We start from the raw sequence: 27182 nt of genomic DNA, 5'->3' as shown, positions 1-27182 counted from the left end.
TAATATATTTAACCAATTATGAGTGATATTATTACAAAGTAGATAGAATTTATGAACAATGTTTACTTAAAAGCAATGATTTATATGTATAATATAGTGAACTTTTATGTTGAGCATAGTAAAAGTTTTATTGAATGAAAATATTACTTAATGAAATCTTTACAATATTTTAAAAGATACTTGATATAAGAATTGTAATAAGAAGTTTCATTCAAATTGATTGTAGAATGAGAAGGGGAAGAAAAAAAAACTTGTTAATTTTATATTATTTTTTTCAAAAGGTTATATATTTGCTTTATATTGAACTTTAAATTGTTTAATTATTCAAATTTAATAGGAATTGAAGAGAAAAGATGTGTTTGTATTTTTAGATAATATTTATTTCTAATATTTAAAAGATTGTTAAAGTTTTTTATTATATATTTATTTTTATTACAAAATATAGCTTTTATTACTAGTTTATTGAGTTTTATATTATGATTAAATATCTTTTTGAATTAAACTATTAGAGATTTTAAATATGTTTAATTTTAACAAAGGAATTCTATAATTATGTATTAAATATTAATTTAAATAGTTTAAAAACATTTTAATATTTTTTTGATTAATGTTGTTTAAAAATAGCTTTATTCAATGATTTAAGATTTTTATTATAATAAATAATTACTTATTTTAAAAATCTATATAAATGATAATATTTTAAATTATAAATAATATAATTGTTATACATTTAACATTTCAATTGTTTCTATATTTCTAAGTTTTATTTATATACAATATTATATTTATACTATTATATCTAGTAAATCAAAATATTTGTTTTTATTAGATATATATAATAATTTTATTAAATTTTTTGATCTAAAAACTTTTTAATATACACATATATAATTAATCTTGATTCTTTATAAACAATGCTTTAATGTGATTTTTTATAGCCTTTTTTAATAAATGAAGTATTATATCTTTTTTATAATATTTTAAAAATGTGCCTATGATATTGATCTTTTAATTTAGAGAAATTAGAAACAGATAATAAAAATATACTAGTAAAATATTTTTTATAATAAATAAATTTAAATAAACAATTTATAGCTGTTCTATTTTTTCAAATATATAAGATATATAACCTTTATCTATTTCATTATTTTCTTGTAATATTCTTTGTAATACTGTATCCTCTATATTATAATAATCATTATTTTTTGATGCATCAATATGTGAATATTCATTAATGCTATAAAGATATTTTTTTTTTAAATAATTTGGCTATAAAACATGAACATAATATATTATATTATAATTGTGTTTTTACCGTCATTGTTTCAGAATTTAGTATTTCACTTGATTTTACCCAGCCACCTAAATCATTATTTTCATCGAACATCTCCCTATGATTAATATTTTTAACATTTGACCCATCGCCTTGGCACCCACAGCCCAAAAGCTCATGAGTTTGACAAGATGTATCTTGATAAAAAAATAGTGATTTTAATTCTTCTTGTGTAAAAGAATCTCTTTTTGACGTTATTTTGGAATCCTAATAAAATATTTAAACCTATTAATACCCAAAATTTTAAATATTTACTATAAATGTATCAGAAAGAGCTTGTTTTGTTATCTGTCTTTGATATATTTTCTCATCAATCATTCCTGATCTTTAATAATTAGTTTTATAAAGATAAAATTGGCTATTTTACGTAAGAAAACGATATACAAATGTCTTTTTTTGTTGGCCTAGATATATATTTAATAAATATGATAGATATTAAGAATTATATCTACCATCACGACGTATACGAGCCATTGCTTGAATATCCAAGCTTTTAATTAGTATAGTTTCAGATACTTTTGATATTTTTTACCTAGGATTCCAATCTATGTCAAATAAAACTAATCTAGATGCTCCAATTAGATTAAGTCCATATCCTCCTGATTTTGCTGATAATAAGAATGCAACTAAAGATATTAATATATAAAATATATACTTATGTATATATTATAAGTACATATTTCATTGGAATCAGATGCATTGAATTTATCCACATATTCTTGTCTTTTTGCATTAGCAGTTTGTCCGTCAAGACGAAGGTATGATAAAGATTTTAAAATTAGTATATTTTCTAGAATTTCAAGAGTCTTTTGAAATAAGAAAGTAGATCTAAGTATGCTTTTAGAAATACCTGAGTGTAATGTGAAACAATAACAACTTTTTCTTCAGTAGTCTTTAATTCTTCCAGGAATTTATCAAAAACTAAAAGTTTTCCTGATTTTTTTGAAAGATTTGATGAAAATTTGTGTTTAATATTTGTACAAAACATATCAAATTGCTGATTCTTTAAAAAATTAGCTAAAAAAATAAAGTTAATGAATTTACTTCTTTTCTTTTTTGAAATAGAAGTGCTGGAGAATTGCAAATTTTTTTCAAATATGTTAAAGCTTGTAAATGAACTGTCATATCAATATTATATGAATTTAAATTTAACATTGATAAATCTATTAATTTGCGATATATCTCTACTTGCAATGATGTTGGTTTGCAAAATACTATATATTCAACTTTATTCATTAATAACATGACAATTAAGAATTTTAAAATACCTGTAGGAGGAAGATATTCATTAAGAATTTTAGAAGTTCTTCGAAGAACAAACATTTTTGTTAAAGATGAAAGCTAATAAAGTTATTCGATAAATTTATTATCTTATAAAACTTACTTGTTCAGTACGAATTCTTCCTTTTTCTTCATCTTTCTTCATACATCCTATTTGTCTACTTCTAATAATTGGATTTTCAAATTCCCTTTTAAATGTAGAATAGTTTTCTAAGAGACCTGGATTTACAAAGTCTACCATTACATAAAATTCGCTCAAATATAAAGACAATTCAATGTAAATCCAATATAGAAATAATTATACCTACCATTTTGAATAGGAGTTCCACTTAAAATAATTCTTCTACGAGTTTTAAGAGATCTGATAGCTTGTGCTGATTTATTTGAAGCTGATTTAAGACGATGACCTAATCTTTATTATAAAACATAATATTAATTGTAAACAAAATACCTTCATCACATATAACAATATCTATATTCGCATCTTTTAATTCATCACATACATTTCTTAACTTTTGATATAAAAGTTAAAAATAATATATAAAAAGAAAAAATTACTCTTTCATAACCAATTATCATTATTGAATAAACACGCCCAACTGAAAAACTTTTAATATTAACATTTGAATCAACAACAAACAATCCAATTCTTTCATTTCCACCTATCCATTTTCGAAATTCTCGTTTCCAATTCTAAACATTACATAAATATGTTTCTTAATAATCAAATCTTAATCATACATTAATAAGAGTAACTGGACAGACTATTAATGCACGCTTAATAACCGGTTCTTTTCCATAATATGGATTTTGTTCTAGAAATACTTAAAAACAAAAAGATATATAAATTCCTATACTTAATAAAGTCCATAGAAGTGTAATAATTTGAAGAGATTTTCCAAGACCCATCTAAATTAATGAATTAATGTTTTTCTTTTAACTATTTATTTATTTATCTACTTCATCTGCTAAAATAGCACCCTGACCTTCAAATTCTCTCATTTTCATCACACATTCATATAGAAATTTAACTCCTTCACGCTGATGAGGTCGAAGATGTCTAGATAACATTGGATCAACAACTACATCTACTATCCTAACATTTTTCCTTAAAATACATATAAGCTTATTTTCCTTTTAAAAATATATCCATTTACTCTTCATATTCCTTTATTTGAGGCCTAGGTAATACTAATGCTCCTTCTTCATTAGGGTCATGTCGTAATACTGGCAATTTAAAAGTTTGTCCCACATTTGATGATAAAAGTGGTGTTTTAAACTTCTTTATAGGTACTGAATACATCGGCGTATCTGTTTTCTGTTTTTCTACTACATGAACTGACGGTTTTTCACATATATAATCTTTAGCTACTATACTATTGATCTTTTTAATTATTAATAAAAAATAAAATAAAACTATGAAAAATACTTCAATCTCCTTATCTCCTACAACCAATTGATCTCCTATTAATAATGATGCTGGATTACATCGTCCACTTCCTAGACTTAATGGTATTTCTTAATTACCAATTATAATTAACAATTTATTCTACTTATTTCCTTCAAGATCCTTAAGATAGCACATATTTCTAGATACAATTAAGACTCCATCTCCCTTCCATGTCTTGTTTTTTTTAGTTGTTTGTTTTCTCCTAAAAATTTTTTATTAACTTCTTAATATTATTAATTATCCACCATAAAACATTATAATGTCTTTCTTCTGTTGATGTTATTGATTCTTTTTCTTCTGATTTATTGTTTTCAATATTAATAAAAGGTTTTTTTAAGCAAATAGATTTATTTAAATAGTTATTTATAGGATTATTCTGGTTTATCTTTAGATGATTCTCTGTAGCAGTTGAATAACTGCATGACTTTATATAATTGTTATTCTGATTATTTGTATTAAGTTGTTTTTCTAACAATGGAGAAACAAAAGTTGAATTGTTCATTATAATCGTGTATCGTCTTAGATGATAATAATATAAAACATAATATATACAACTATTTAAAGATTAATTATTTATATATGATACTAAGTTAATAGATAAACTTAAGTGTCTAATATTTATTTAATATGAAAATTCTAGAATCTAGTCTTCATCACTTTCACTTTCATCTTCGTCACTAATAAAAAGAGTTAAATAATTATAATTTAAGTAGAATAGAAAGATACCCGGATTTTTCAGCGTTTTCTCGTTCCATACGTTGCATTAGTGCTTGAAGTTCTAACTCATCAACTTCATTAACATCTTTTGGCTAAAATAATTAGTTATATTTTGATTAATATATAGTCATGCCTTCATTTTTACAACAAATTCGCCACCAGATGCAGTAATACTTTTTTCTATTTCTTCTAATGCCTCTTCTAGAATTTGGATTCCTAGTTTTTTATCCAAAGCACTTGTAATAACAACATAAAGTGGAGGAGCTATAAGTTTAACCTTAATAAGAGCATCTTTAGAATTTTTAGCTTCTGCCGCTTTAAGAGCCCGTTTAACTGCATCAATTCCTTCATATTCAAAACATGATACTTCTACATCGGCTCTTATTTTAACTGCTTGAAGAGTTAAACGACGAGTAATTTGAACAATAAGATCTTCTATAATTTGAGGATTTGAAGGTGTTAATCCTTCAAAAACTGATTCAGAATCCCTTTAAACCATATTTAATGGTTATATATATATATATATATCTTACACAATTGCAAATTTAAACGCATCATAAGCATGTCCATATTTTCTATATAAAGGCCATCCAATAGACATATATAATTCCTCAAGAGGAATAGAATGCTTTTCTGTAACATTTCTCAAAATAGAATGAACAGTTTTTGATTTATTAAATTTATCTTCACATTTTATTATGTCTTCAGGACTAACCCTCCGCTTAGATAAATCAATATATCCTATACATTTAGAACTTGATATTATCAAAATCTATCTTATAAAATTCAACCTTTTTCCTTATCTACTCGAAGAACTACTACTACTTCGTTTCGACCAACTCGTATAAGCTTTTGAACTGATCGAATCCTTCTACGAGATAATTCTGATAGCAAAATCATTCCCTCTATATTATTATACTCCAATAGTTGTACATAAGCACCCATTTCTTGTATTTGTTTTACTAAGAATATGATGACTATATGTTGAAAACTAATATACAGCAACTTACCATTAACCATTACCAGTTCATCAACATCTGGATACTTGTTTTCATAGAAACGACAACTTGTTGTAGACATTTCTTGTATTTTTTTAAACTAGAATTTTAAGATAGTTAAAATTTTCGTTATTTGATAAGTCAAAATACCAGAAATATAATGTAAAAAATGTATATAAAAGATATAAGAATAATAATATAATATGTTTATGAAGAATTTTTTTGAATAAAAGTGAAGAATAGAACTTGATTGATATATAATGTTATGTAAAAAAAAGAATTCTAAAAGTGATACTTAATATAGCATGAAGCAAAAGAATGAATGATAAGATAAAATTTCTTATTTTTGAATGTATATGATTGGTGATGGATTTTAATTCCCTTGAAAGAAATAAACCAGATACAGCAAAACCGATAAGAGTAGATATCCAACGTATTATATTAGAAAAAAAATAAAGATGAAATATTTCAAAGGGAGAGATATTTATAATCTTAGAAATGAATAGAATAAATAATATGAAATATTTTTTTTACCATCATTGGAATCCATATAGTCATAGCATAGCCATAAAGACAAATATATTCATCGAGTTTTGATTTGCATTGATAATACATTAATAAACCCCATATACATATTGGAACAATTGTATTGTATCCGTAGATAATAGAACATGCTTTTGCAAGTGTTGAAAAGTTATAATTATAAGGTACATTAGATAAATGTGCTTTAATTCGTTCAGATAAAGTTGATGAGAAAAAAATCATAAAAATAACAGTTGTAGTAATCCAAAAAGGTCCTTATTTGGATTTAGTTACTGAATATCTAAATTTTACATCGATATTTTACCATAGAAATCCGTATTTTCATGGATTATGTCTATGAAATTATTTACAGGAAATAAAGCGTAAATAGATCTTTGAATTACTTGGTCTGCATTGATATTAAAAAATCTAGAATAGAATTCTATTGACCAAATAGTTTGTTTCTCTGCAAAAATGTTTCGATATATATCTGTATTAAATGTATCTATTATATAAATCACTTTAATCTAATAATTTAAAGAAAAATCAAACTTTCTTGTATGTTAGAACTGTTTTCATTTATTTTAAAATCTAGAAATATAAGAATTATTTTTTTAAAATTTAATTGATACTTTGAAATTCTAAGTCAAAGTTTAAGTCTGTATTATTCTATAAAATATTAAGAAATAATAAATAATAAAGTTTATTACAGATGGTTCATCTACATCAATAATAACTTCATAATTTTGAGGCATTGGCAAGGCTTGAGTTATTTATATTTTTTTAAAGTTCAAAAGTATATTAAAATATTACGGTTTATATATATAAATCGATTTTTAAATAGAGGATAAATGATGAGAGAGAGTTATTTATTTATATCATAGATTTGTTGTAATGAATATGAAAATTATGAAATTATTTATAAAATTATAAATAAAATTATAAATAATGGTATTTTTTAGAAAATTTGATAAAAATGTATTAAATGGTATAATTTTTTTATAACTAAGGGTTAAAGGTTTTTTTAATGATTATTGTATTTGTTTAATAAAGTCTTGTTTATAAATTTTATTAAAAATGTGTTTTTTTATTAAAAATATGTTTTTTTATTACAATTTATATATTTTTGTATAATAAATAAAGATAAATATCAAGTATTTGAATTTTATAGTAAAATTTAGTTATTTTTTTTGTTTTTTTATGTATTAATTTGTATCTAAACTACTTTAAATGAAAGTTTTATATTTGATGACTTATTTATATTTTTAACATATTATTACTAATAAATAAAGTGTTGTTTTTTTAAAATATTTTGTATATATTTGATTATTTAAAAATGTTAATATACAATTAGAGCTATTATTTTAAGCTGATTTTTAATTATATATGAATCAATATTTGTTTGGGTTTTCTTTTATTTATATTTTAGATATATAAATTTAATAAGAAATTATGAAAAATGGTTTATAAAGTTAATAAAGTTAAACATGATTCAGAAAAGGCAAAACGTATTCATGAATATTCATATAAGGGAAAACTTGAAAAGAATAGGAAAAAAAACATATATATAGCTCGATTGAAGAAAAAATATCATCGTTGCTTAAAAGAATATGAGCAAAAAGGCTTAAAGAATGATAATTTATCTAAGAATTATTGTTTATATCCTTCTGATACAACTGAATGTATTTTTTCAGAAGATCAAATAAATAATAAGGAAGATGAAAATAATATATCTTCCAATGAAAAACAAAAAAAAATACATAATAAAGAGAAAAAAATAGATGTTCAAGAAGAGAAAAAATTACGTATTAAAAACCGTTTAAAAAAATATAAAATAATGACACAAGTAACAAAAAAAGGGCAGCCGAAACTTGATAAAAGAATTAACTTACTTTTGGAAAAAATAAAGAATACAGTTTAATAATATTTAAAATGTTTTAAAAGGTTAATTTATAAATTATGTAATATAATTTTCAAGGTTTTTAAAATAAAATTTATTTTTGTAAATATTAGTAATTGTTAATGTATAATAAATGTGATAACGTTGAGGTTAAAAAATAATAATTTATGATTAAGAAAGTTTTTATGAATATATTAATATTGATTCAAGTGTTTTACTTTTAAAGGCTTTTTTAAATATGACTTTGAAATAATTTCTTTGAAATATATTTTGTATATAATAAGATTGAATTCTGAATTAGTATTAATTTAAGAAAATATAAGTTGTAAATTTAAAGATACCTTATTTTCTCAAAAAGCTTTTAAAAAAATTGCCTTTATTAACTGATTGTTCTGTAGATTCTTTATAATCTATATAATTATATGCTATATCGAAAAAAAAAGGTTTACAAAATATTGATTCCAATTTTGAAGGGAATTTTGCAAGTGTAGATAAGCTAGGCTCCTGGCTATTATTATCTACAGTCCCTAAAGTAGACATCTATTTTATTAAAACAATAAATATTAAATCATAAACAAAAACCTTTAATGATGATTCTTCTTTATCAGTTTCTGTAATAGTTAAGCATGAAAATGCGCGGAATCTACTTATTTTTGTATCTATGTCTTTTTTTAATTCTATAAGTTTTTCTTCATTTATAAAAATCATCTCTTTATTATTTGCAAGAGAAATCTTTGATAAATAATCATAGCTTCGTATTGCTAAAGCTAAAGCTGACTTATAATCTAAAACCAAGAAATATGACATAGAAATTGCAAGACAACGTTGAGATTTGAAATAGTATTTTTCTAATTTTATTGTTTGAAGAAAGTTTAAGTCATTTGAAATTCCTGAGAGCTCTGATATAGTATCAAGGTTCTATGAAAAATAAATATATACTTAGTAATAAACTTTTGAATTCCATACTTGTAAAATATTGTCATATAATTTAGTTAATTTACAAACAATATATTGTTTAATATTTCCATTTGAAGATTTCATATTTAATTCTGAAATTATCTCTAAGTTATATTTTATTTGTTCTATAATATAATTGTATGAAATATATGAATATGTAATATAAAGATCTTGTGTTTGATCTTCTATTCCAGAACGCTTATTTAAAATATTAATAATTTTATAAATAATGATGATTTTATTACCTCTGTTTTTTCTATTACTTTTTTTATTATATTTTCTGCTTCTGCATATGCTGATAATAATTTGTTATATTCATCTTTTCTTTCTGAATAATTTATATACGTTTTGTTTTGAATTGACTTATATAAATCTTGAATATATGATAATGAAATAGCTATATCCGCATCTCGGATATGTGAAACATGTCCTCTCCATTCTATTTTCGAATTTACAAATGAATTTCCCTCACTTTTACGTTTTAATACTTCACAATTAAAACTTTCTATAAATGATGTTAAAGCTTTATTTTCCAATGTATTTTTTTGCGAGATATAAAAAATATCCTCTATATCTACTTTTTCTTGATATGCTGAATATCTAATACTTCGTTCAATTGATTTTATTAGTTCTTTTACAAGATATTGATCTTCTTTATTTTCATATATTATTTCTAATATAATTCTCGCCTCTGATAAACTCCTAAGAGATTGTCCCCATTGACAACACTCAAATGCCAATTGTCCTCTCTTTATTGACATATATCCAACCGCTTCTAATCGAAGAATAGATGATTTTTGTTCCATGACTTTGCTTAAATAATAAGCATATTGATAAGCTCTAGAAAGCCTACGGATAATTTGTCGCCGGTTTAATTTAACCTTTTTATATTGTCTATTTCTTGTTTTTAGCTCCATAGCGTATGCCCAAGCTCGTTCACTCTTCATAACCAAAAAATCATGGTATCTGGCAAAATAAATATCTTATTCAAGATTCTCATAAGTTCTATATTACATTGGATTCTCTTCTAGTTCCTTATTCTTCATATATTTCTTATTATTTTGCCGTATTCCTAACTGTTTAGACATTTGACTTAGTTTTTTTTTACAATATTTCCGGTAAAGACTATAATTTTTAACATGAATTCCATGATCTTGCTGCTGCTTTGTTGATAAGATAATTGCTCCAATTTGTGTCATTTAAACCCTGTTTTCTTGATATTTACTAGATGTTGAATCGTACAGGGTTCCGCTGGGAAATTTGACGAAGATCCTGTATATGATGAATCTTTATTAAATATAAAAGCACAAGTATTAAAAACGTTTTATTAAGAGAAGTAAAGTAATATATTATGTTGTTGGTGTTTTTTTTTTGAGTGTGAATTGAGATGAAGAGAGTATTATAAAGTAAATGGTTATTAATGATGATGGTTAAATGGTTTAGTTTAGTTTAATAATGTTTTTTTATATATTTTTATGTTTTAAAAATATTTTTTGGTGGAGCAGATTTTTAATATAAATGAATTTTATATTTAAGAAAAATATAAAAAATAAATAATAAATAATAAAAAATGAATAATATGATGTTAATTATTTAAGTTTACTTAGTTTTTTCATTTTTTGATTTATAAAAGTTATTTTTTATTTGAAATAATGAAAATAAATGAAAGATATAGTGTAATAATGATTTTTTTGTAATTACTAAATAATATAATTTTTATGATGAATTTTCTAATTTATATGATTCAAGTATATAAAATTTGTAATTTATAGAATTTTTTATTTGTAATGATATGGTAGTTATATTAGTATTTATAAAGTAACTTTTTTTTAGAATTTAAAAAAATATTTTAAAGATTGATTTAAATGAAGGAATTTTTATTATGAAATTAATTTAGTTTAATTCTTTTTATTCAATAAAATCTTATATTTATTTGTTAATAAAGTTTTATCATTAATTTTTATAATATATTAATATTATATAAAAATTATAGATATATTTGTAATTAAAATTAAAGATTTTAAGATATTTTTAACTATTTTTGTTTTATAAAACAAAAATATACAAGATATTAGGAAATAATATAATAAAATATCTAGAGTTTTTGATATTTTTTAAAATAATTGATTTTATAAATTTAAAGTGGGCCAATACATACTAAAAGTAAAGATTAGGAAATTCCAAGGATAAATTATTTAAAAATGAAAATATATAGTATTTAAAATATAAATTAATAACATTTTTTTTAAGAAGTTTATTATTTTTTTAAATAAGACAAAATGTATAATAATATCATATAGAAATAATTAAAATTATGATATTTTAAAATATTTTTATAATTAAAGTCATTTTTCATTATATAAAATAATTTCTAATTCTTATAATCTTTTAAAGACATGTTTTATTTGTGGAGTAATATATATATTAGTAATAATTATTAAGTTTATTATAAAATATTGTAATTCCTAGATGATTTTGATGATTTTGATTCTTTTTTAAAACTGTGTACCTATAATTGATAAAATATAGATATTATTATTATTATTATATAATAATCTTTTTTTTTTTTAAAATAATCCAAATAAATATATACTTTAGATAAAAAATAATATATATCTATGTAATATTATAATTTTAAATCTAAAAAATAGGTTGAGAAAATATAGAACGAAGTAATTTTATTTTTAATATGTAATCTTTTTTTAAATCATCATGACAATTTGAAAGAATAGTTGATAAAATTGGTATATTGTCCCAATCATATAAAATAATTATTTCCAAAAAATCACCATCAAGACAGCTTTCTCCATGTATTGGAAATTTTTCTTTGTCTAGAATATTTAGTATTATTAGATTTTTTATATATTTAATTTTACCCAAAAGTGAATTAGTATTGAAGAATTGTAACCAAGAAGATATTAATACTTGGTAAATCTCAAAATCATCTTTTGGACATGACATTATTGAATAAAATGAACCATTAATTCCACTCCCAATAATAAATGGGTGATAGTATTTTTCTCCAGATACTATATGTATTAATTTTAAGAAGAATTATTAAAATTTATACTTTTTTGAAATTTAGAAATAGAAGTAGGTAATTTTACTGAAAAATCTAAATTAAGACGTCTTTCTTGATAACAATCTACAAAAATTAGATTATAAAAATAATTATAAAAAGCAAACCTTCGGTTAAACAGACAAGTCCTCTTTCTTTATCAGAACAAAATATATTATCATCAATTATAAAATTATCTAAAGATAGTCGTGGTGTTGTATCACTTGATTCTTAATAAATTTATATTAAAAAGGATTTACATACTTCATAATTGGCTTTAAAAAATTCTTTATTGGATCATAACTTAACACAATGACAGAGTTTTTTTGACATGATGCATATATTATATTGCTTTTTATTTTCATTGATATAACAGGAGATTCGAGTTTATACCTTGTTGAAATTTTCTTAAATCTATTTATGTTATTTTTATTTTGTAAATAATTAAAAAAACCTTCTTGTCTCTACATCAAATTGTTTTATGAAAATAATATTATTTGATGAAAATGCAATTCCACTAAAGCAACGTTAGCATCTTTTAATATTTTTTGAAAAATTACTATTTCCCAATGGGTGAAATAGAATAAACAGGATTATCTAATGATATTTTATTTATTCTCTTTATTTGAACTTTTTCTTGTTTATAAGAAGCCACAAGAATGTGTAAATTTCCTTTAAGAGTACCAGATAAATCAATTATAGATGTCCCAACAATTATGTGGTAATATGATTTATTTTTATAAAATATTGTCCAATCTAAAATATTTTAAAAGCTATATAAATAATATTTATTATTATACCTGATAGTGCATATATGGTTTCTTGAGTATCAAAAATATATTCCTCGGTTTTGCTGTCAAGCAATGGATTATTAGATACTATAGTTCCCCTGTTTTTTTGTTAAATTATCAATAAAGAATTAAATTTATTTACGTTGATAAGTTTATGAATTTAAGATCACAACTATTTTGAAATCTTTTACTTAAAAGTGAATCATCAATTGTCAAAGATGATAAATCAGATGCAACAACCATGAGTTTTAAATTATTATCATATAATATTCTTCGGGAATTCTATAATTTCAATTAACTTTGTATATATTTAGAAGAAATTTATACTTCTTTAATATTAATATATTGTATACATACAGATTCTGAATCGTCCAATTCTACTATCAGAAATGTTTCTTTTGATATGCAAGCAAAGGATTTTATTTCATATTGCTGTAAAAGATCATTAAAAGGAAGTATTAAAGTCGGATGAGTCTTGAATAGTTTAATATATTGTTAAAAATATTTTAGTTTACTAACTTTAATCTGATGATCCAATACAATTTCTTTGATTTCCATTGTATTATTATGTGAATTTATCATCCAGATTTCCTCTCCTGCTATATACGCTGTTGATAATTGAGAATTTGATACACATTTTAATGGAAGTGAGCCAAAAATATTAAGATCTATGAAATTTAATTCAATATTTTCTAAAATAATTATAAGATTGTCTAAAATTTCATTTAAATACCGTTAATATGATTAATTTCCCATTTAAGTAGTAATCCATTTCTTAGTCCAAGCAAAAGTATCAGACTGGTAGACGTTTTTAGTAGACATGAAGATTCAGGAATTGAATCAGCCAAATTGGTAAAATTTTCTGGATTATTATTATAATTTAAACAGTTAATCTATTTTAAATACCTAAAGAGATCTCTGACATTAATATTTTATCAATAGATGATAATTCAAATATAATAAAAGATGGTTTATGAGTACCAATAAGTAAAAATACTGATGGTTTGATATTTTCAGAATCTGGATTAATATCTAAATCAGATCTAGAGTTAACGTCTTGAGCAATAACCATAGTTATAGTAGATGGCTCCTCAACAATTTTAATGGGCTCACCTACTTCAGTTAAAGTAATTATGCTATTTTTAGTTATTATATTTAATATATTTTAAAATAAAAATCTACCTTTGTTCAGTGATACTTAATTTTATTAAATATATTAATATAGAATCTTCAGCTTTCATTGATATTGTTATAATAGAATTATGTATAGATGAAGATATGACAAACTGTGCATTATGCAACAAGTGTGTTTTAGAATCTAATTTTTGAAAATCAGGTAATGGAAATATTTTTATTTTTTTTTGAACTATTTGAACAATATGTGTATCATTAAATAATCCCGCTGAAATTGTAGATGTTTCTTGTTCTAATTGAGAATTATTGCTTCTATCATATAACTCTCCCATTTTTGTTAATTCTAATAATTGTGTTTGCCATGGAAATGAAATAATTATATAAATAGAATCCAGCTTATTACTTTTAAATATCCAGAAGTTTTCGATTCTATTATAATGTAAACTTAATTGTGTAAGTTTAAAATAAACAAAATTACCCGTCAAAATCTTGAACTTGTAAAATTGTTTTTGCTTTTATTCCAGTTTTTAGTTCTGCCACCTTTCCTTCTGGAGTTCTCCCTGCACATAAATAGAGTCTGTTCTTTTTATTTTGCATTTGTGTTTCTTTTATTGAAATAGTTTCTTTTTCTAAAACTTTAAAATCACAAACAGGTGACCAATTTGGAAAACTTTGAATAAGTATTGGTGTTGTATTCTTTGAAATTTCATTAGATATATTATTATCTGCTTGAAATAGAGAATTGACTAGATAAATTCCATTGTCGCACATATCTCCAGAAATAAAAATTAAATGTTCTGATATAGTTAATGAACTTATTATCTCCATTGCTTTTCCAACAGGCTTAATTGATCCAAGATTTAAATGTTCAATCTCTTGATTTTTAATTTTTATATAAATTAAATCACCTGTATCTGTTCCAAGATATAAAATATTTGTATCTTCATATACATTTTCATCAATTGCATATGCAGTTACTATTCCTAAATGCCCTCTAATTTATATCTATATATAAAATAATATATATGATATACCTTTATGTTTTATATCAAAACATTTGAAATTTGAATCTTTAGAAAAAAATTGCATAACAGATATATAAATTATTCTATTATTCTATACAAAATTAATATAATTGTTACCTTATATTAGATATTACATATATGAGAGAAAAATCACCTGATGAATTAAAGAAGGGTATGAGATATATAGGTATAGATATATCTTTAATATTAAAAATGTCATATAAATATTATAATGTCTACCTGAGAATAATGGTAACGATATTAATGTCGAAAAATCAATAAAAACTAAAGGCTCTTCGCTATTCCATCGACATAATGTAATATATGATTTTTCTTCACTACTTTAATTTTATTAATAACTTTTAACTTCATATTTAATATACCTAATTATATAAAATACTAAATAACAAAATTTATCTGTTATTAAGTATTTGATAAATTCCATAAGTAGTATTGTACCAAAAAGATTCTCCTTAATTCTCTGTCATTGTAAACATATATAATATATAGAAAAATAATTAAACTTCTATAATAAAACTTTCTTTTTTTTTAATAAAAGGATTTAAACGAAATATTTCTATAGTATTTAGAGCATCTGTTAATGCAATAAAACGCATTCTATATAATATAAGTTATTTTATATTATTTAATATTATTTCATATTATTTCATACTCTGGTTCTAATGCAATCCTATACCCCATATTTCTTAATTTACTCCCATAATTCGATATTTTTACTTCTTCAATAATATAAAACCTGTTTTCTATATTTAATGTTTCAATTATAATATTCTGACAATTTTTTTTAGTATATTCATTCTTTTGACTTAATCCATATACACAAAATGACATATATCCTGCTTCATTCGTTGTAACTAATAAATCTACTTCTTTTATATCTTTATTTCCTGTTTCCTTCATTTTTTTAATAGTTTTTAAGATTTTTGCATCTCTAATTCTACTAAAAAGCGGCTGATTGCTAATACACCTTGTTATTCCATTCGTTGAGATTGAATATAGCTCAATAGAATCTTCCTTTTACTTTTTTTAACTCTAAATTTATAATCCTTTCTAGCTTTATCAACCTTGATTAATATCATATCTTGTACATTGGGGCTTCTAAAAGCTCCACAGAAAACAAAATTTACTATGGGAGAGCGTATAATTGTGCGTATAATATAGTTATTTTCCTTATTCATTTCTCCTAATTTATGGTCTTTTTTAAAAGCTTATTCGGAGGTATCAAAGTTTTGTTGAATTGTTAACATAATACACAATAGATTATCAGTTTTTAATAGGTTTTTACCTTAAGAAACTACCATGATTAGTGCAGTTTTTATTTGTAGGTTTATGTTTTTATAAGATATACTTATATAATGAAGTTAATAATCATGGAAAACCAAGACTAACAAAGTTTTATACACAAATGGTATTTGTTTATTAGTGTTTTTGTTTTTTTTAGAATAATTTAGAGTGTTTCTCAACAAAAAAAGATTGTTGATGATATATATAAGATTGTATCATCTAGGCCACCTAGAGTTTGTAATTTTCTTGAAGGAAGTTCCCATATTGGAGGGAAAGATCTTAAAATAGTATATAGAAACTATGCAACACTTTATTTCGTCTTTATTATTGACGAAACAGAGAGTGAATTGATGATTTTAGATCTTATTCAGGTTAATTAATGTATTTTTTTTAAATCAATTAAAATACATAAGGTATTTGTTGAAGTATTAGATAAATGTTATGAAAATGTGTGTGAACTTGATCTGGTATGTTTTTTTTATTATTTATTTATATCTATAATTGAACCAGATCTTTAATTTTGAGAATATTCATGTTATTCTATCTGAAATTATATGTGGAGGAATGATTTTAGAAACTAATATTGAAAACATTGTTTCATCTATCAATTATTCTAATAAAAATAAATCATAGCTAATATATATAATAATTTATCTAAAAACTTTAATATTTGCTATAATTACAATATAATTGATATTTTTAAAAAATCTAATAACAATTCCCTTTTATTAATTAAATTATACAATTGATAATAACATTTTAGCTACTTCATATCATTTATATCTCTTTTAATCTTATTTATACATCCATTCATAATATATACTTCGACTTCTCTTATAACTTATCTTAAACTTATATTTAAAAATATTATTAGCTATTATACATATTTTAAACTTATTTTACATAAAATAGATCTATTCTAATTCATTCTTGTTCTTTTTTAAAAAATATCTCTTTTATAGAGCCAATACTTCCGATTCTACTGCTGAATGACCAAAAATTTAGATATTTTCAAGATTAAAGATGGTAAAGGCTAATAAAAAGAAATTAAATGATGATATTTGGGATGAACTAGGCGAGGACATAGTTACAGACAATATAAATAAGAATATTTGCAATGAACCTTTAAAAAATGATACTTCCAGGCTTAAATCTAAATTAGATGAACAGAGAGAAGATTTTGGAGAAGTTTTATCAGGTTTAAAGGCATCATCTAAGAGTAGATCTATAAAGAAAGAAGAGGAGACTATAGTTAATAATAATGAGAACGTATTTGAGATAAGATTAAAGACCAAGAGTGAAAAAGAAAGAGAGAAAAAAGAGAGAGAAAAAGCAAAAAAAAAAGCCCAAGTTTTTTATCTTAAAGCATTTTCTTAAGCGTTAATATGGCTAGAATGAGAAGAAGAAGTCTATAAATAAGTTAAATTTGAAGGAAGAAGTAGAAACAGTTAAAACAAAAGATGAAATAAAAGATGAAATAAAAGATGAAATAAAAGAGAATACAACTAATGAACAAGAAGAACAATGCTCGAAAAAGTATGTCTATTTTTTATTATTTAGTTTTATATATTGTGTAGTTCAATAAAAAGAAATAAAGAAGCAAAGGGTAAAAAGATTAATGTGAATATAGCAGCTATACAGAAACAAGTGGAATTGCGCCAGCAGGCAGAAGAAGAAAGAAGGAAACGAGAAGAAGAAGAGAGAAGAATTATAGAAGAAGAGGAAAAAAGAATACAGGAAGAAGAACGAAGAAAATATGAGGCAAAAATTAGGAAAAAAGAGAAAGAAAAAGCGAAGAAAGAAGAGCTTAAAAGTCAAGGAAAGTTTTTAACGAAGAAGCAGAAGGAGAAGAAGCAAATGGATCAAATAAAAATCCAACAACTTTTAGCAACGGGGGTGAAAATTCAAGGACTTTCTACAAATGATAAAATAAATTCAAATTTATCAAGAAAAATAGAGCACTCAGTCAGTGATTCTAAAAAGAAAAGAGTTCAAGTGGTAGATGAAGTTAAGGATAGTAATTCTGTGGAATTAGCAGCAGAAATTGATAATAATTTGTTTAAACATGACGATAATATAGGAAATTCTATTGAGGAAACAAATGAGGAAAGTTTAAAAGAAGAATCAGAGGATGGTATACTAGATAGTTGGGAACAGGCTTTTATTGATAATTCTGATAATGATAATAATAATAATAATAATGATGCTAATTCATTACTTAAAGTTTCTAGCGGTGTTGATTCTAAAATAACAGATAAAGGTTTATATCTATATGAATTGACCATTTTTGATGTAGTTTTAGATTCTTTTAATGAATCATTGAAAGTGCAGACTAATCATTGTATTAAAAAAATAGATGATATGAATATTTCTCAAGTGAATGATATGGTTGATAAAAAAGAGGAAGTAATATCTCAAAATTCTGATGTAAAAACAAATCAGAATTCAACGTTTAGAAAGGTTTTTTTTTTATGTTTTAGATTTGTTTAACATATAAAAGAATTCAAAAAATGCTAAAGATTTAGAAAGTAATTTAAGATCACCTATATGCTGTGTTCTTGGTCATGTTGATACTGGAAAAACAAAAATTTTAGATAAGATTAGAGAGACTAATGTTCAAGAGGGAGAAGTGGGTGGTATAACGCAACAAATAGGTGCCACATATTTCCCCGTGGATTCTATAAAACAAAAAATAGCTACATTGGATCAAGTAATTAATTTATTATTTATTTTATTTATTTAATTCTATTAGAATGACAAACTTGAATACAAAGTACCTGGACTTCTTGTAATTGATACCCCTGGACATGAATCTTTTGCAAATTTACGTTCTAGAGGTTCTAGTTTATGCGATATTGCAATTTTAATTGTAGATATTATGCATGGTCTAGAACCTCAAACTCTTGAATCACTGAATTTACTAAGGAATAGGAAAACACCTTTTATTGTAGTATTAAACAAAGTAATTATAGTTTTATTACAACTTTAAGTTTATTAAGTTTAGATTGATCGAATATATGGATGGGTTCCTACTTTAAATGGACCATTTCAAGAGTCATTATTAAAACAGAAAAAGTCTGTTCAAAGAGAATTTCATGATAGATATACAAAGATCATTGTGGCATTTTCAGAACAGGTATAAAATATATTAAATAAAATATCTTTAATTATATGAAAAAAGGGACTTAATGCAGTTGCATATTATGATAATAGAAACTTTGCAAAGAATGTTTCAATAGTTCCTACATCTGCATTAACTGGAGAAGGCATACCTGACATGTTAATGCTTTTATTGAATCTTACACAACAACGTATGACCAATCGATTAATGTATTTAGCAAAATTAGAAGCAACAGTCTTAGAGGTAAAAGTTATTGAAGGTCTTGGAACTACAATTGATGTTATCTTATCAAATGGTATTTTAAGAGAAGGTGATCGTATTGTTTTATGTGGATTAAATGGGGCTATTGCAACAAATATACGTGCTCTCTTGACTCCTCAGCCTTTAAAAGAGTTAAGAATTAAGGTGAATTGTTTTATTTTATATGTATATTTTTTAAAAAATTTAGTCCTCATATATACATAATAAAGAAGTGAAGGCAGCATCAGGAGTAAAAATTTCTGCAAATGATTTAGATAAGGCTATTGCTGGTTCAAGATTGATAGTTGTTGGTCCAGATGATGATGAAGAAGAAATTAAAGAAGAAGTTATGAAAGATTTGGAGGGCTTGTTGAATTTTATTGATACTAGTGGTATTGGAGTTTCTGTTCAAGCTTCTACTCTTGGATCTCTAGAAGCCTTACTTGAATTTTTAAAACAAAGCAAAATTCCTGTAATATTTTTTTGTTTTAAACTAATTGTCTTTAATATAATGGTTAGGTTTCTGGTATAAATATTGGCCCTGTTTATAAGAAAGATGTCATGAAATGTAGCGCTATGATTGAAAGGGCCAAAGAGTATTTGTTCTCATTTTTTAGTATTTTTTCTAAATTATAATTAGATATGCAGTAATGTTATGTTTTGATGTGAAAGTTGATAAGGATGCCGAAGAATTGGCAGAGCAACTTGGTGTAAGAATTTTTACTGCAGATATTATATATCATCTTTTTGATTCTTTTACTAAATATAAAGCTGTTTGTTTAATTCTTGTATTTTTGCTTTGTTAATATTTTTATAGGAAATTATGGAGAAAAAGAGGAAAGAAAGTGCATCAGATGTTGCATTTCCATGTGTATTAAAGACTATTGCTGTTTTTAATAAAAAAGACCCTATACTTCTTGGTGTTGATGTGATTGAGGGTGTTATTAGAATTGGGACTCCTATATGTGCAGTAAAAACTAATCCAAATACACAAGAACGTGTTATTATAGATCTTGGAAGAATGTAAGCATTGTTTTATGATTGTTTTAATTTAATTTAATTTATTTTTTAGAGTAAGCATAGAAAAAGATCATAAAATATTAAATATAGTTAAAAAAGGACAAAGTAGCAATGGCGTTGCTATTAAAATCGAATGTTCCTCTCAAATACTTTTTGGTAGACATGTTGATGAAAAAGATCTTCTTTATTCTCATATATCACGGAAATCTATTGATTTATTAAAAGATGTCTTCCGTGATGATGTTTCTAAAGAAGAATGGAACCTTATACGAAGACTTAAAACCGTATTTCCCTTTTCTTTTTTTCTTATTAATTTATTTTAACAATTATAGATATTTGGTATTACTTAAAAAATCTTTCTAATCTATGGAAGAATAAAATATTAGATTTTACACTATTTAAATATTCTTTATTTATATCACTGCATTTCTATAACAAGGCATTTTAACTGTATTTCAAAAAAATTTACATTTTAATTTCAAAGATCTATCTACAATCTTCGATATAAAATATACCCTTTATTAAAACTATGAAATACAAATAATTAAATATTTTAAATCCCTTATCTGTTGCTCTTTGCAACACGCTCTAACTCATCCTTCTTTTTTATTGCATATGAATTAGATGATCCCTTTGCCGCATTGATTAATTCTTCTGCTAAACATTCTGCAATAGTTTTTATACTTCGAAATGCCGCTTCTCTAGCCTATATTTTCAATTTAATTCTATTCATTACTTTTCTATCTAAAAATACCCCAATTGTAATTAAAGCTATGGCCTGATTAACCCTACGTAACGGTGATACATCAACCGCCTGTCGTCTAACCGTACCCGCTGATCCTATTCTAGTAGAATCCTCACGAACCCCGCAATTAACAATTGCATCTACTACAACTTGAATAGGATTTTGGTCGGTTAATATATATATTATTTCGAATGCATGTTTGACCTAATAACTCTAAATAAATTATACATATTATTTCATAAATTCACTATTCGCATTGCCATAAGCTTCTTCCCATTATTCCTGCCATTCATCATAAGAGAATTCGTTAATCTCTCAATAATAGGACATTGTGCCTTCCGAAACCTCTTTACTTGATATCTCCCAGCTGTATGATTAAGATATTGAGGCTGACGGATCTGAATATAGTCCGTCAATGATATATCCTTTATTTCTACGTCCTCAAAGTTCCACTTATTAAAAAGCTTAATCTGGCCTATTTCATCTATGATATTTTAGAAACTTTAATTTTAGCCGGTATAAAACCTTCAATATCTTTAGGCAAAATACAGTGTGTTTGTAGAGGCTCCTCTGCAACTTAACAATGTTAATATATCTTAATAATCCCAGTTATTATCTTACCAAGAGCTGCCATACTTGAAATTTTTTGGTTTTTCAAATATAGGTTTTTAGGTCAGGTAAAGGACTTGATATAAACAAGAAGTATATATAATAGTTTGAAAGTGTTTTATGTAAATTATGCCTTTGATGAATATTTTGAGAAGTTAAATTAGAGTTTGTAGAAAGTTGAAAGATAAAGTGAAGAATATTAAGAAACTGTATAATATAAAATGCCTATAGAGATGTATATTGAAATGTATATGTATATTTGTTGATGATGAAGAAAGAAAGAAAGTATTTGTATGTTATTTGTGATTTTTTTCTGTGAATTTATCTGTCAAAAGTGAAAAATAAATAATAAATTAATGAATAATGAATAATTGAATGAATAATTGAATGATTGAATAATTGAATGATTAAATGATTAAATGAGAAAGCCTTTATGAATTATTTGCAAAAATTAAAAGGTTTAGATCTTGATTTTAGTGAAGAGTCTCTACTAGTTGCAGGAGATACAACAATGGCAGGTAATTCTCTAGTACCAGAAAATAATACAGAAGGCATATGTGTTATTGGAGGTCTAAAAAGAATAAATATAAAATATGAAAAATATTTAAAAGAATACTAACGTGCAAAGAAAAAGCTCACGTTTTCTGTAATTGTTTGTGTTTTTTAGTTTATTATTTAAAAAATGTTCTATACACATTAAAGTTGAGAATTTCCTAAGAGAAGTTAAAAATAAGTATATATTACCTTTAAATGATATTTAAGAAATATATATGTAAGCATAAAAATTTAGTAGAAAAAAGATTATGCAGTTTCGTAAGTGATGTATATATTTTTAAATATAACATAGTATGAAATAGTGAAGAATGTAATAGAGAAATGAATCCTATATAGTTATATATTTTGATGAATTTAGTGTTATCGTTTATTTTTTGTATTTATGTGTTTTTTCCTTTTTATTTTAACTTTTTCTTCCTTGAACTTATTTAAAAAAGTTTCTATAACATTATAAATATTTTAATGTAATATAAAAATACTAACTTTTGGTATTTTCTTTTTTATTTTTTGTTAGAAACCATGTTCTTGGTAATCTTGATTTTATTTCCTCATTAAATTTTATAAGATTTTGGCTCTTTTTTAATTCCATTTCTGCTTGAAGTAACTAAGAAAAATATTAGACAATTTTATTAAGAGATAATATATTACTTGTTTTTCTTGTTTTTCTTCAATTAAAATATTTTGAATTGTACTTTCTAAATTTTGTAACTTAGTATGATAAGTATCTATTAAATCCCAAGGAATTGCTCTATTTCGTAATATATTTTCATATTTCTGTCCAATTTTCATAGCTATTTTCATTATTTTTCTATCTTCTTCACCTACTAAAGTAATAGCAATTCCATTACATCCTGCTCTTGCTGTACGACCAATTCTATGAAGATATGTATCAAAAGATTGAGGCGTTTCATAGTTAATTATATAATTTACTTTTTTTATATCAAGGCCACGAGATGCTAAATCTGTAGCAAGTAAAAAATCTATTTTTCCTTGTCTAAATGATTCCAATGATTCAATTCTCTACCATTTGTAAATTATATAATAATAAATATTGTAATTTGTGATAAACCTGTTCTTGAGATAGATTTCCATGTAGCTCTCGAGCATTTAAATGTAACAAAGTAAAAACTATTCTCATCCTATGAGTAAATGATTTGTTACGAAAGAAAATTATTGTTTTTGTCTTGAAAATATTACTACAAAGATATACTAATATAGCTGTACGAAGATGGTTTTTATGTGGTCTAATACGTATGAATTCTTGAACAAGAGATTTTGCTGTAGAGTTTTTTGGATCAATAAACAGTCTAACCGGTTTATTAAGCAACAGTCTAACCAATTGATCAACCTTTTTATACATTTTAGCTAATTTTTAGATCTATTTTTTTTTACTTTATCTGTCATTGTTGCTGAAAATAAAATAGTCTGCCTAGATTTTGGACATATTCTTACTATTTCATCCAATTCTTCTTGAAAACCTTCCTCAAGTATTCTATCTGCTTCATCTATAACTATAATTTCTATCCCTTCCGGTGAAAATCCATATGAATTTCTAACATGATCAATAAATCTTCCCGGCGTCGCAATAACAATATCTGGTCGTTTTCTCAACTCTGCTTCCTGTATTTTTAAAGAAAGTCCTCCTACCAATATATACTTTCATTTTCGTCTTTTTTAACTTATTAAATATTACCTGTACATATACATATTTTAATATCTGTATAATATACCATTTTTTTCGCTGTATTATAACATTGAATAGCCAATTCCCTTGTTGGACAAAGAATTAAAACTCTTGTTATAGCTATTTTTTTAGGCCTATAAAGTAACCTTTCAATAATAGGTATAAGAAACGCCCCTGTTTTCCCACTTCCTGTCACCGCACTTCCAACTATATCCTTCCCTAAAAGCGCTATTGGAATCGTTTTTGACTGTACTGGCGTCGGTTTATTAAATCCCATACTTTCAAGAGCTTTTAAGATAGGTCTTGACAAATTGAACTCCGAAAACTCTCTCATATCTTCCTCCTCTATATCTACAACATCTTTATCAAAAAATTCCTCTTTTTCCTCTTCATTTAACTCCTCTTCCATATCCATTTCAAAAAAATCTTCTTTTTTTCGTTTTTTATCCCTCAATTCCCTTTTTTTTTTAGATATTACACTTCCTACATAATCTACCTCCTCTAATCTATCTATTTTATCCTTTTTTTCCCCTTTAAACGGCTTTTTTTCCTCTTTTTTTTGGATTTCTTTTTTGACCGGTTGTTTCTTGATAATTTCATCAATATCAACCTTTTTTTTCCCTGTTTTCTCTCTAAACTCTTCCTCTATTCTCTCTAAATCCATTCTATCTTCTTCTTCCATGTTTTCCACTTCAAATACAAAGTTTTTATTCATTTTTTCAAAACTCTTAATTTCACTTAAAAACCCTCCTTCTGCTTCTTCTACTTCATATTTCTCAAATTTTTCATATTTCTCCTCATAATCTATCAGCTCTTCCTCCTCCTCTAAAACCCTTGGATCACCCGATAAAATATTCATTTACGCTCTTAAATAGCGTCTTAATATCCTGCGTTTTTATTATCCAACAAATTGCACAAAATAACCTTTATTTTTGTCTTATATTTATTGTTTTATTGATGACGGATAAAGATCTTGAAATAATCAAGGATTACGGGGCACCAGTTATTTTAGTTAGTGATTCACCAGAATATCCAAAGGCGTGTGTGATTTCCTTGAAAAAGGACCTATCTTTGTAGTCATAAAGTCTAATAATATCTAAAATTTATGTTCTTGATAGACAAGAGAAGTTAGTATATGACCAGGAAGAAGAAGGATATATGAAGGGAGAAGCGGGTATGGGAGTGGAGAAGAAGGAGAAGGCGAAGAAGGCGCAGGAGATGAAGGAGATGAAGGAGATGAAGGAGATAGATGAGATGGAAGGGATAGATGATGAATTAATAGTAGAAATATCATCAACATTATCATCTAGTTCAGTAGATATAATAGATTGTCAGATGAAAGAAGATGAGACAGAATATTGGGATGTAAAGGGAGAATTTTGTAAGAATACGAAGTCTATTTTATGTACAATTGATGAATTTTCTATGGATGTTATGAAAAAGTCAATGGGAATGAATATGGAGTGTAATTCTAAGAGATCAGAGGAATTATATAATATAGAGGTGTGTTAATATTTATAGGAAGAAGAAGAAGAATGGGTTTTATTAGTTTTAGGAAGAAGAAAGATTGGGAAAAGTTGTTAAGATTGATCAGAAAGTATTAGAGAATGTAAGTTTTAAGAATAAATTAGAAGAAGGTATTTGTTGAATAAGATAGACAAGAAAGAGAGTTGAAAAAAAACGAGTTTCAGCTTTAAAAAGTGTAAATAAACTGAAAACCTCCAAGAAAGAGTGTATAAAGGAAATGATTGTTAATATAGATAGGAATATATTATCATCATCTATGGGAAGTATATTATCAGGTCTTTTGGAGGGTGCTAGTTGTGAATATGTAGAATGGTCAAGTCCAATTCCGAATTTAATATATTGGAAAAGAAAGGTTATAGCAGAATATAGTGAAAGTCAAGGGTATTTTGTTCCAATTCCAGAGACTATTCAACCAGAAAAGTTTATCTTGATTTATACAAAGGCGTCAGAGTTATTAGAACAAGAATCAGAGACATATGTAGATGAATTGGTTAAGAAGCTAAGAGATGAATTTCCTGAACTCAAAATAATATTTATTATTGAATCAATTGATGCATTATTAAAAAAAGTAAAAAATAATAGGAATAAACGTTATGTTGATGCTATGAGAGCTGTTATTGAGACAAAAAATTCAGAAAATATCTTTATTCCATCAGAAGAGACAGAAGAAAAGATAGAAAATATATTGCTTCGTTTACAATTAATACACAATGTTTTTATTGTAAATACATCAAGTGTAGAAAATAGTGCAGAATGGATTTTTATTCTTACTGGAGATATTTCAACTATACCTTATAAGTTTTTATTTTTATATTATATTATATTTTATTTTAAACTTTTATAGAAAGATGAAGTTGGAACTTTCAACGTCTTTTTGTATGGAATCTGGACAAATAAAGACGGGTTCAGATGTTAAAGATACATATACTAAATTACTTCAAACAATTTATAAAGTAACTCCACAAATAGCAGATGCTATAGTTGAGAAATACTCAAAAATATCAGATTTAGTTTATGCTTTTCGTGAAAATGGACCTGATGCTTTGTCAGATTTAACAGTAGTTATTTAAATTTTTAATAAATTAATATTAATTTTTTTAGATTGGAAAATTAACCAAACGTAAAATTGGAGGAGTTTTATCAAAAAGAATATTTCATGTATTTATGACCTCTGACAGTACAGCAAGTGCTATTTAGAACTGATATCAGA

At 24.4% G+C, this 27182-nt stretch overlaps 12 protein-coding genes across 12 annotated transcripts; 4 read left to right on the top strand and 8 right to left on the bottom strand.

The window, feature by feature from the left end:
* Nucleotides 1-1089: 1089 nt before the first annotated feature.
* On the bottom strand, nucleotides 1090-4566 carry T552_00167 (hypothetical protein; the record flags this gene model as incomplete). Its single annotated transcript, XM_018368786.1, has 21 exons — nucleotides 1090-1269; nucleotides 1316-1540; nucleotides 1589-1658; nucleotides 1701-1737; nucleotides 1786-1823; nucleotides 1866-1959; nucleotides 2010-2139; nucleotides 2184-2336; nucleotides 2378-2559; nucleotides 2602-2674; nucleotides 2718-2868; nucleotides 2919-3021; nucleotides 3066-3126; nucleotides 3173-3307; nucleotides 3356-3429; nucleotides 3472-3523; nucleotides 3575-3722; nucleotides 3772-3998; nucleotides 4044-4119; nucleotides 4168-4266; nucleotides 4310-4566. The coding sequence occupies 21 exons, from the start codon at nucleotides 4564-4566 to the stop codon at nucleotides 1090-1092; spliced, it is 2565 nt and encodes an 854-aa protein (XP_018227641.1).
* Nucleotides 4567-4663: 97 nt separating this feature from the next.
* Nucleotides 4664-5908, bottom strand: T552_00166 (eukaryotic translation initiation factor 2 subunit alpha). The gene is made up of 6 exons (XM_018368785.1): nucleotides 5792-5908; nucleotides 5573-5743; nucleotides 5315-5522; nucleotides 4915-5269; nucleotides 4791-4873; nucleotides 4664-4741 (listed from the first exon to the last, which is right to left on the bottom strand). The coding sequence occupies exons 1-6, from the start codon at nucleotides 5859-5861 to the stop codon at nucleotides 4708-4710; spliced, it is 921 nt and encodes a 306-aa protein (XP_018227640.1). The 5' UTR covers nucleotides 5862-5908; the 3' UTR covers nucleotides 4664-4707.
* A 76-nt stretch (nucleotides 5909-5984) lies between these two features.
* On the bottom strand, nucleotides 5985-7101 carry T552_00165 (hypothetical protein). Its single transcript, XM_018368784.1, has 6 exons — nucleotides 7012-7101; nucleotides 6934-6970; nucleotides 6854-6892; nucleotides 6627-6806; nucleotides 6314-6576; nucleotides 5985-6270 (listed from the first exon to the last, which is right to left on the bottom strand). Exons 1-6 carry the CDS (start codon nucleotides 7054-7056, stop codon nucleotides 6043-6045), a joined length of 792 nt encoding a protein of 263 aa, XP_018227639.1. The 5' UTR covers nucleotides 7057-7101; the 3' UTR covers nucleotides 5985-6042.
* Nucleotides 7102-7725: 624 nt separating this feature from the next.
* T552_00164 (hypothetical protein) lies at nucleotides 7726-8247 on the top strand. Its single transcript, XM_018368783.1, has one exon. It carries the CDS (start codon nucleotides 7761-7763, stop codon nucleotides 8220-8222), a length of 462 nt encoding a protein of 153 aa, XP_018227638.1. The 5' UTR covers nucleotides 7726-7760; the 3' UTR covers nucleotides 8223-8247.
* Nucleotides 8248-8475: 228 nt separating this feature from the next.
* On the bottom strand, nucleotides 8476-10403 carry T552_00163 (hypothetical protein). Its single transcript, XM_018368782.1, has 6 exons — nucleotides 10173-10403; nucleotides 9404-10124; nucleotides 9168-9356; nucleotides 8784-9119; nucleotides 8543-8741; nucleotides 8476-8493 (listed from the first exon to the last, which is right to left on the bottom strand). The coding sequence occupies exons 1-5, from the start codon at nucleotides 10355-10357 to the stop codon at nucleotides 8544-8546; spliced, it is 1629 nt and encodes a 542-aa protein (XP_018227637.1). The 5' UTR covers nucleotides 10358-10403; the 3' UTR covers nucleotides 8476-8493; nucleotide 8543.
* A 1395-nt stretch (nucleotides 10404-11798) lies between these two features.
* T552_00162 (hypothetical protein) lies at nucleotides 11799-16365 on the bottom strand (the record flags this gene model as incomplete). Its single annotated transcript, XM_018368781.1, has 22 exons — nucleotides 11799-11989; nucleotides 12035-12187; nucleotides 12229-12303; nucleotides 12345-12439; nucleotides 12481-12609; nucleotides 12671-12733; nucleotides 12777-12972; nucleotides 13017-13105; nucleotides 13150-13289; nucleotides 13335-13481; nucleotides 13527-13699; nucleotides 13741-13869; nucleotides 13914-14143; nucleotides 14190-14570; nucleotides 14620-15124; nucleotides 15176-15257; nucleotides 15301-15365; nucleotides 15407-15507; nucleotides 15550-15647; nucleotides 15691-15784; nucleotides 15840-16201; nucleotides 16252-16365. 22 exons carry the CDS (start codon nucleotides 16363-16365, stop codon nucleotides 11799-11801), a joined length of 3612 nt encoding a protein of 1203 aa, XP_018227636.1.
* A 75-nt stretch (nucleotides 16366-16440) lies between these two features.
* On the top strand, nucleotides 16441-17132 carry T552_00161 (hypothetical protein). The gene is made up of 5 exons (XM_018368780.1): nucleotides 16441-16508; nucleotides 16549-16595; nucleotides 16639-16842; nucleotides 16885-16938; nucleotides 16982-17132. Exons 1-5 carry the CDS (start codon nucleotides 16487-16489, stop codon nucleotides 17102-17104), a joined length of 450 nt encoding a protein of 149 aa, XP_018227635.1. The 5' UTR covers nucleotides 16441-16486; the 3' UTR covers nucleotides 17105-17132.
* A 318-nt stretch (nucleotides 17133-17450) lies between these two features.
* Nucleotides 17451-21245, top strand: T552_00160 (translation initiation factor aIF-2). Its single transcript, XM_018368779.1, has 14 exons — nucleotides 17451-17821; nucleotides 17865-18007; nucleotides 18049-18731; nucleotides 18774-18931; nucleotides 18972-19181; nucleotides 19224-19433; nucleotides 19476-19607; nucleotides 19653-19997; nucleotides 20041-20304; nucleotides 20352-20428; nucleotides 20473-20605; nucleotides 20650-20855; nucleotides 20905-21136; nucleotides 21185-21245. Exons 1-14 carry the CDS (start codon nucleotides 17495-17497, stop codon nucleotides 21200-21202), a joined length of 3138 nt encoding a protein of 1045 aa, XP_018227634.1. The 5' UTR covers nucleotides 17451-17494; the 3' UTR covers nucleotides 21203-21245.
* Nucleotides 21246-21356: 111 nt separating this feature from the next.
* T552_00159 (40S ribosomal protein S5) lies at nucleotides 21357-22264 on the bottom strand. Its single transcript, XM_018368778.1, has 5 exons — nucleotides 22219-22264; nucleotides 22123-22173; nucleotides 21846-22081; nucleotides 21607-21801; nucleotides 21357-21558 (listed from the first exon to the last, which is right to left on the bottom strand). The coding sequence occupies exons 1-5, from the start codon at nucleotides 22229-22231 to the stop codon at nucleotides 21415-21417; spliced, it is 639 nt and encodes a 212-aa protein (XP_018227633.1). The 5' UTR covers nucleotides 22232-22264; the 3' UTR covers nucleotides 21357-21414.
* A 334-nt stretch (nucleotides 22265-22598) lies between these two features.
* T552_00158 (hypothetical protein) lies at nucleotides 22599-22946 on the bottom strand. The gene is made up of 2 exons (XM_018368777.1): nucleotides 22827-22946; nucleotides 22599-22777 (listed from the first exon to the last, which is right to left on the bottom strand). The coding sequence occupies exons 1-2, from the start codon at nucleotides 22901-22903 to the stop codon at nucleotides 22645-22647; spliced, it is 210 nt and encodes a 69-aa protein (XP_018227632.1). The 5' UTR covers nucleotides 22904-22946; the 3' UTR covers nucleotides 22599-22644.
* A 293-nt stretch (nucleotides 22947-23239) lies between these two features.
* T552_00157 (hypothetical protein) lies at nucleotides 23240-25304 on the bottom strand (the record flags this gene model as incomplete). Its single annotated transcript, XM_018368776.1, has 5 exons — nucleotides 23240-23365; nucleotides 23410-23781; nucleotides 23831-24109; nucleotides 24154-24404; nucleotides 24455-25304. The coding sequence occupies 5 exons, from the start codon at nucleotides 25302-25304 to the stop codon at nucleotides 23240-23242; spliced, it is 1878 nt and encodes a 625-aa protein (XP_018227631.1).
* Nucleotides 25305-25402: 98 nt separating this feature from the next.
* Nucleotides 25403-27169, top strand: T552_00156 (hypothetical protein; the record flags this gene model as incomplete). The annotated part of the gene is made up of 6 exons (XM_018368775.1): nucleotides 25403-25518; nucleotides 25564-25948; nucleotides 26001-26054; nucleotides 26103-26770; nucleotides 26817-27030; nucleotides 27074-27169. The coding sequence occupies 6 exons, from the start codon at nucleotides 25403-25405 to the stop codon at nucleotides 27167-27169; spliced, it is 1533 nt and encodes a 510-aa protein (XP_018227630.1).
* Nucleotides 27170-27182: the final 13 nt, after the last annotated feature.

This window comes from Pneumocystis carinii (genome assembly GCF_001477545.1).
Source record: "Pneumocystis carinii B80 chromosome Unknown supercont1.1, whole genome shotgun sequence".
Lineage (NCBI taxonomy): Eukaryota > Fungi > Ascomycota > Pneumocystomycetes > Pneumocystales > Pneumocystaceae > Pneumocystis > Pneumocystis carinii.
The sequence above is the reverse complement of the archived record's forward strand: the minus strand, read 5'-3'. Positions and strand labels throughout refer to the sequence as shown.

Bases quoted from the DNA above. Each gene is read 5' to 3' on its own strand.
- T552_00163 (XM_018368782.1), bottom strand. From the start codon at position 10,357: ATGACACAAATTGGAGCAATTATCTTATCAACAAAGCAGCAGCAAGAT. The intron at 9,120-9,167 runs GTATGGAATTCA...TATTTTTCATAG, and splicing joins TATATGACAATATTTTACAA to AACCTTGATACTATATCAGA. The intron at 8,742-8,783 runs GTTTTTGTTTAT...TTAATAAAATAG, and splicing joins AAGAAGAATCATCATTAAAG to ATGTCTACTTTAGGGACTGT.
- T552_00158 (XM_018368777.1), bottom strand. From the start codon at position 22,903: ATGTGTATAGAACATTTTTTAAATAATAAACTAAAAAACACAAACAAT. The intron at 22,778-22,826 runs GTTAGTATTCTT...TATTCTTTTTAG, and splicing joins CGTGAGCTTTTTCTTTGCAC to ACCTCCAATAACACATATGC.
- T552_00165 (XM_018368784.1), bottom strand. From the start codon at position 7,056: ATGCCTCAAAATTATGAAGTTATTATTGATGTAGATGAACCATCT. The intron at 6,893-6,933 runs GTATCAATTAAA...TTATATTTCTAG, and splicing joins CTTTGACTTAGAATTTCAAA to ATTTTAAAATAAATGAAAAC. The intron at 6,807-6,853 runs GTTTGATTTTTC...TTTATATAATAG, and splicing joins CAGTTCTAACATACAAGAAA to ATACATTTAATACAGATATA.
- T552_00166 (XM_018368785.1), bottom strand. From the start codon at position 5,861: ATGTCTACAACAAGTTGTCGTTTCTATGAAAACAAGTATCCAGATGTT. The intron at 5,744-5,791 runs GTAAGTTGCTGT...TCATATTCTTAG, and splicing joins TGAACTGGTAATGGTTAATG to TAAAACAAATACAAGAAATG. The intron at 5,270-5,314 runs GTAAGATATATA...TATGGTTTAAAG, and splicing joins GCGTTTAAATTTGCAATTGT to GGATTCTGAATCAGTTTTTG.
- T552_00161 (XM_018368780.1), top strand. From the start codon at position 16,487: ATGATTAGTGCAGTTTTTATTT. The intron at 16,509-16,548 runs GTAGGTTTATGT...TATATAATGAAG, and splicing joins GATTAGTGCAGTTTTTATTT to TTAATAATCATGGAAAACCA. The intron at 16,939-16,981 runs GTATGTTTTTTT...TAATTGAACCAG, and splicing joins ATGTGTGTGAACTTGATCTG to ATCTTTAATTTTGAGAATAT.
- T552_00159 (XM_018368778.1), bottom strand. The intron at 22,082-22,122 runs GTTTTATACCGG...AAAATATCATAG, and splicing joins TTTGCCTAAAGATATTGAAG to ATGAAATAGGCCAGATTAAG. The intron at 21,559-21,606 runs GTATTTTTAGAT...TTGAAAATATAG, and splicing joins TAGCTTTAATTACAATTGGG to GCTAGAGAAGCGGCATTTCG.
- T552_00164 (XM_018368783.1), top strand. From the start codon at position 7,761: ATGGTTTATAAAGTTAATAAAGTTAAACATGATTCAGAAAAGGCAAAA.
- T552_00160 (XM_018368779.1), top strand. From the start codon at position 17,495: ATGGTAAAGGCTAATAAAAAGAAATTAAATGATGATATTTGGGATGAA. The intron at 18,932-18,971 runs GTTTTTTTTTTA...AACATATAAAAG, and splicing joins AGAATTCAACGTTTAGAAAG to AATTCAAAAAATGCTAAAGA. The intron at 20,305-20,351 runs GTAATATTTTTT...TATAATGGTTAG, and splicing joins TAAAACAAAGCAAAATTCCT to GTTTCTGGTATAAATATTGG.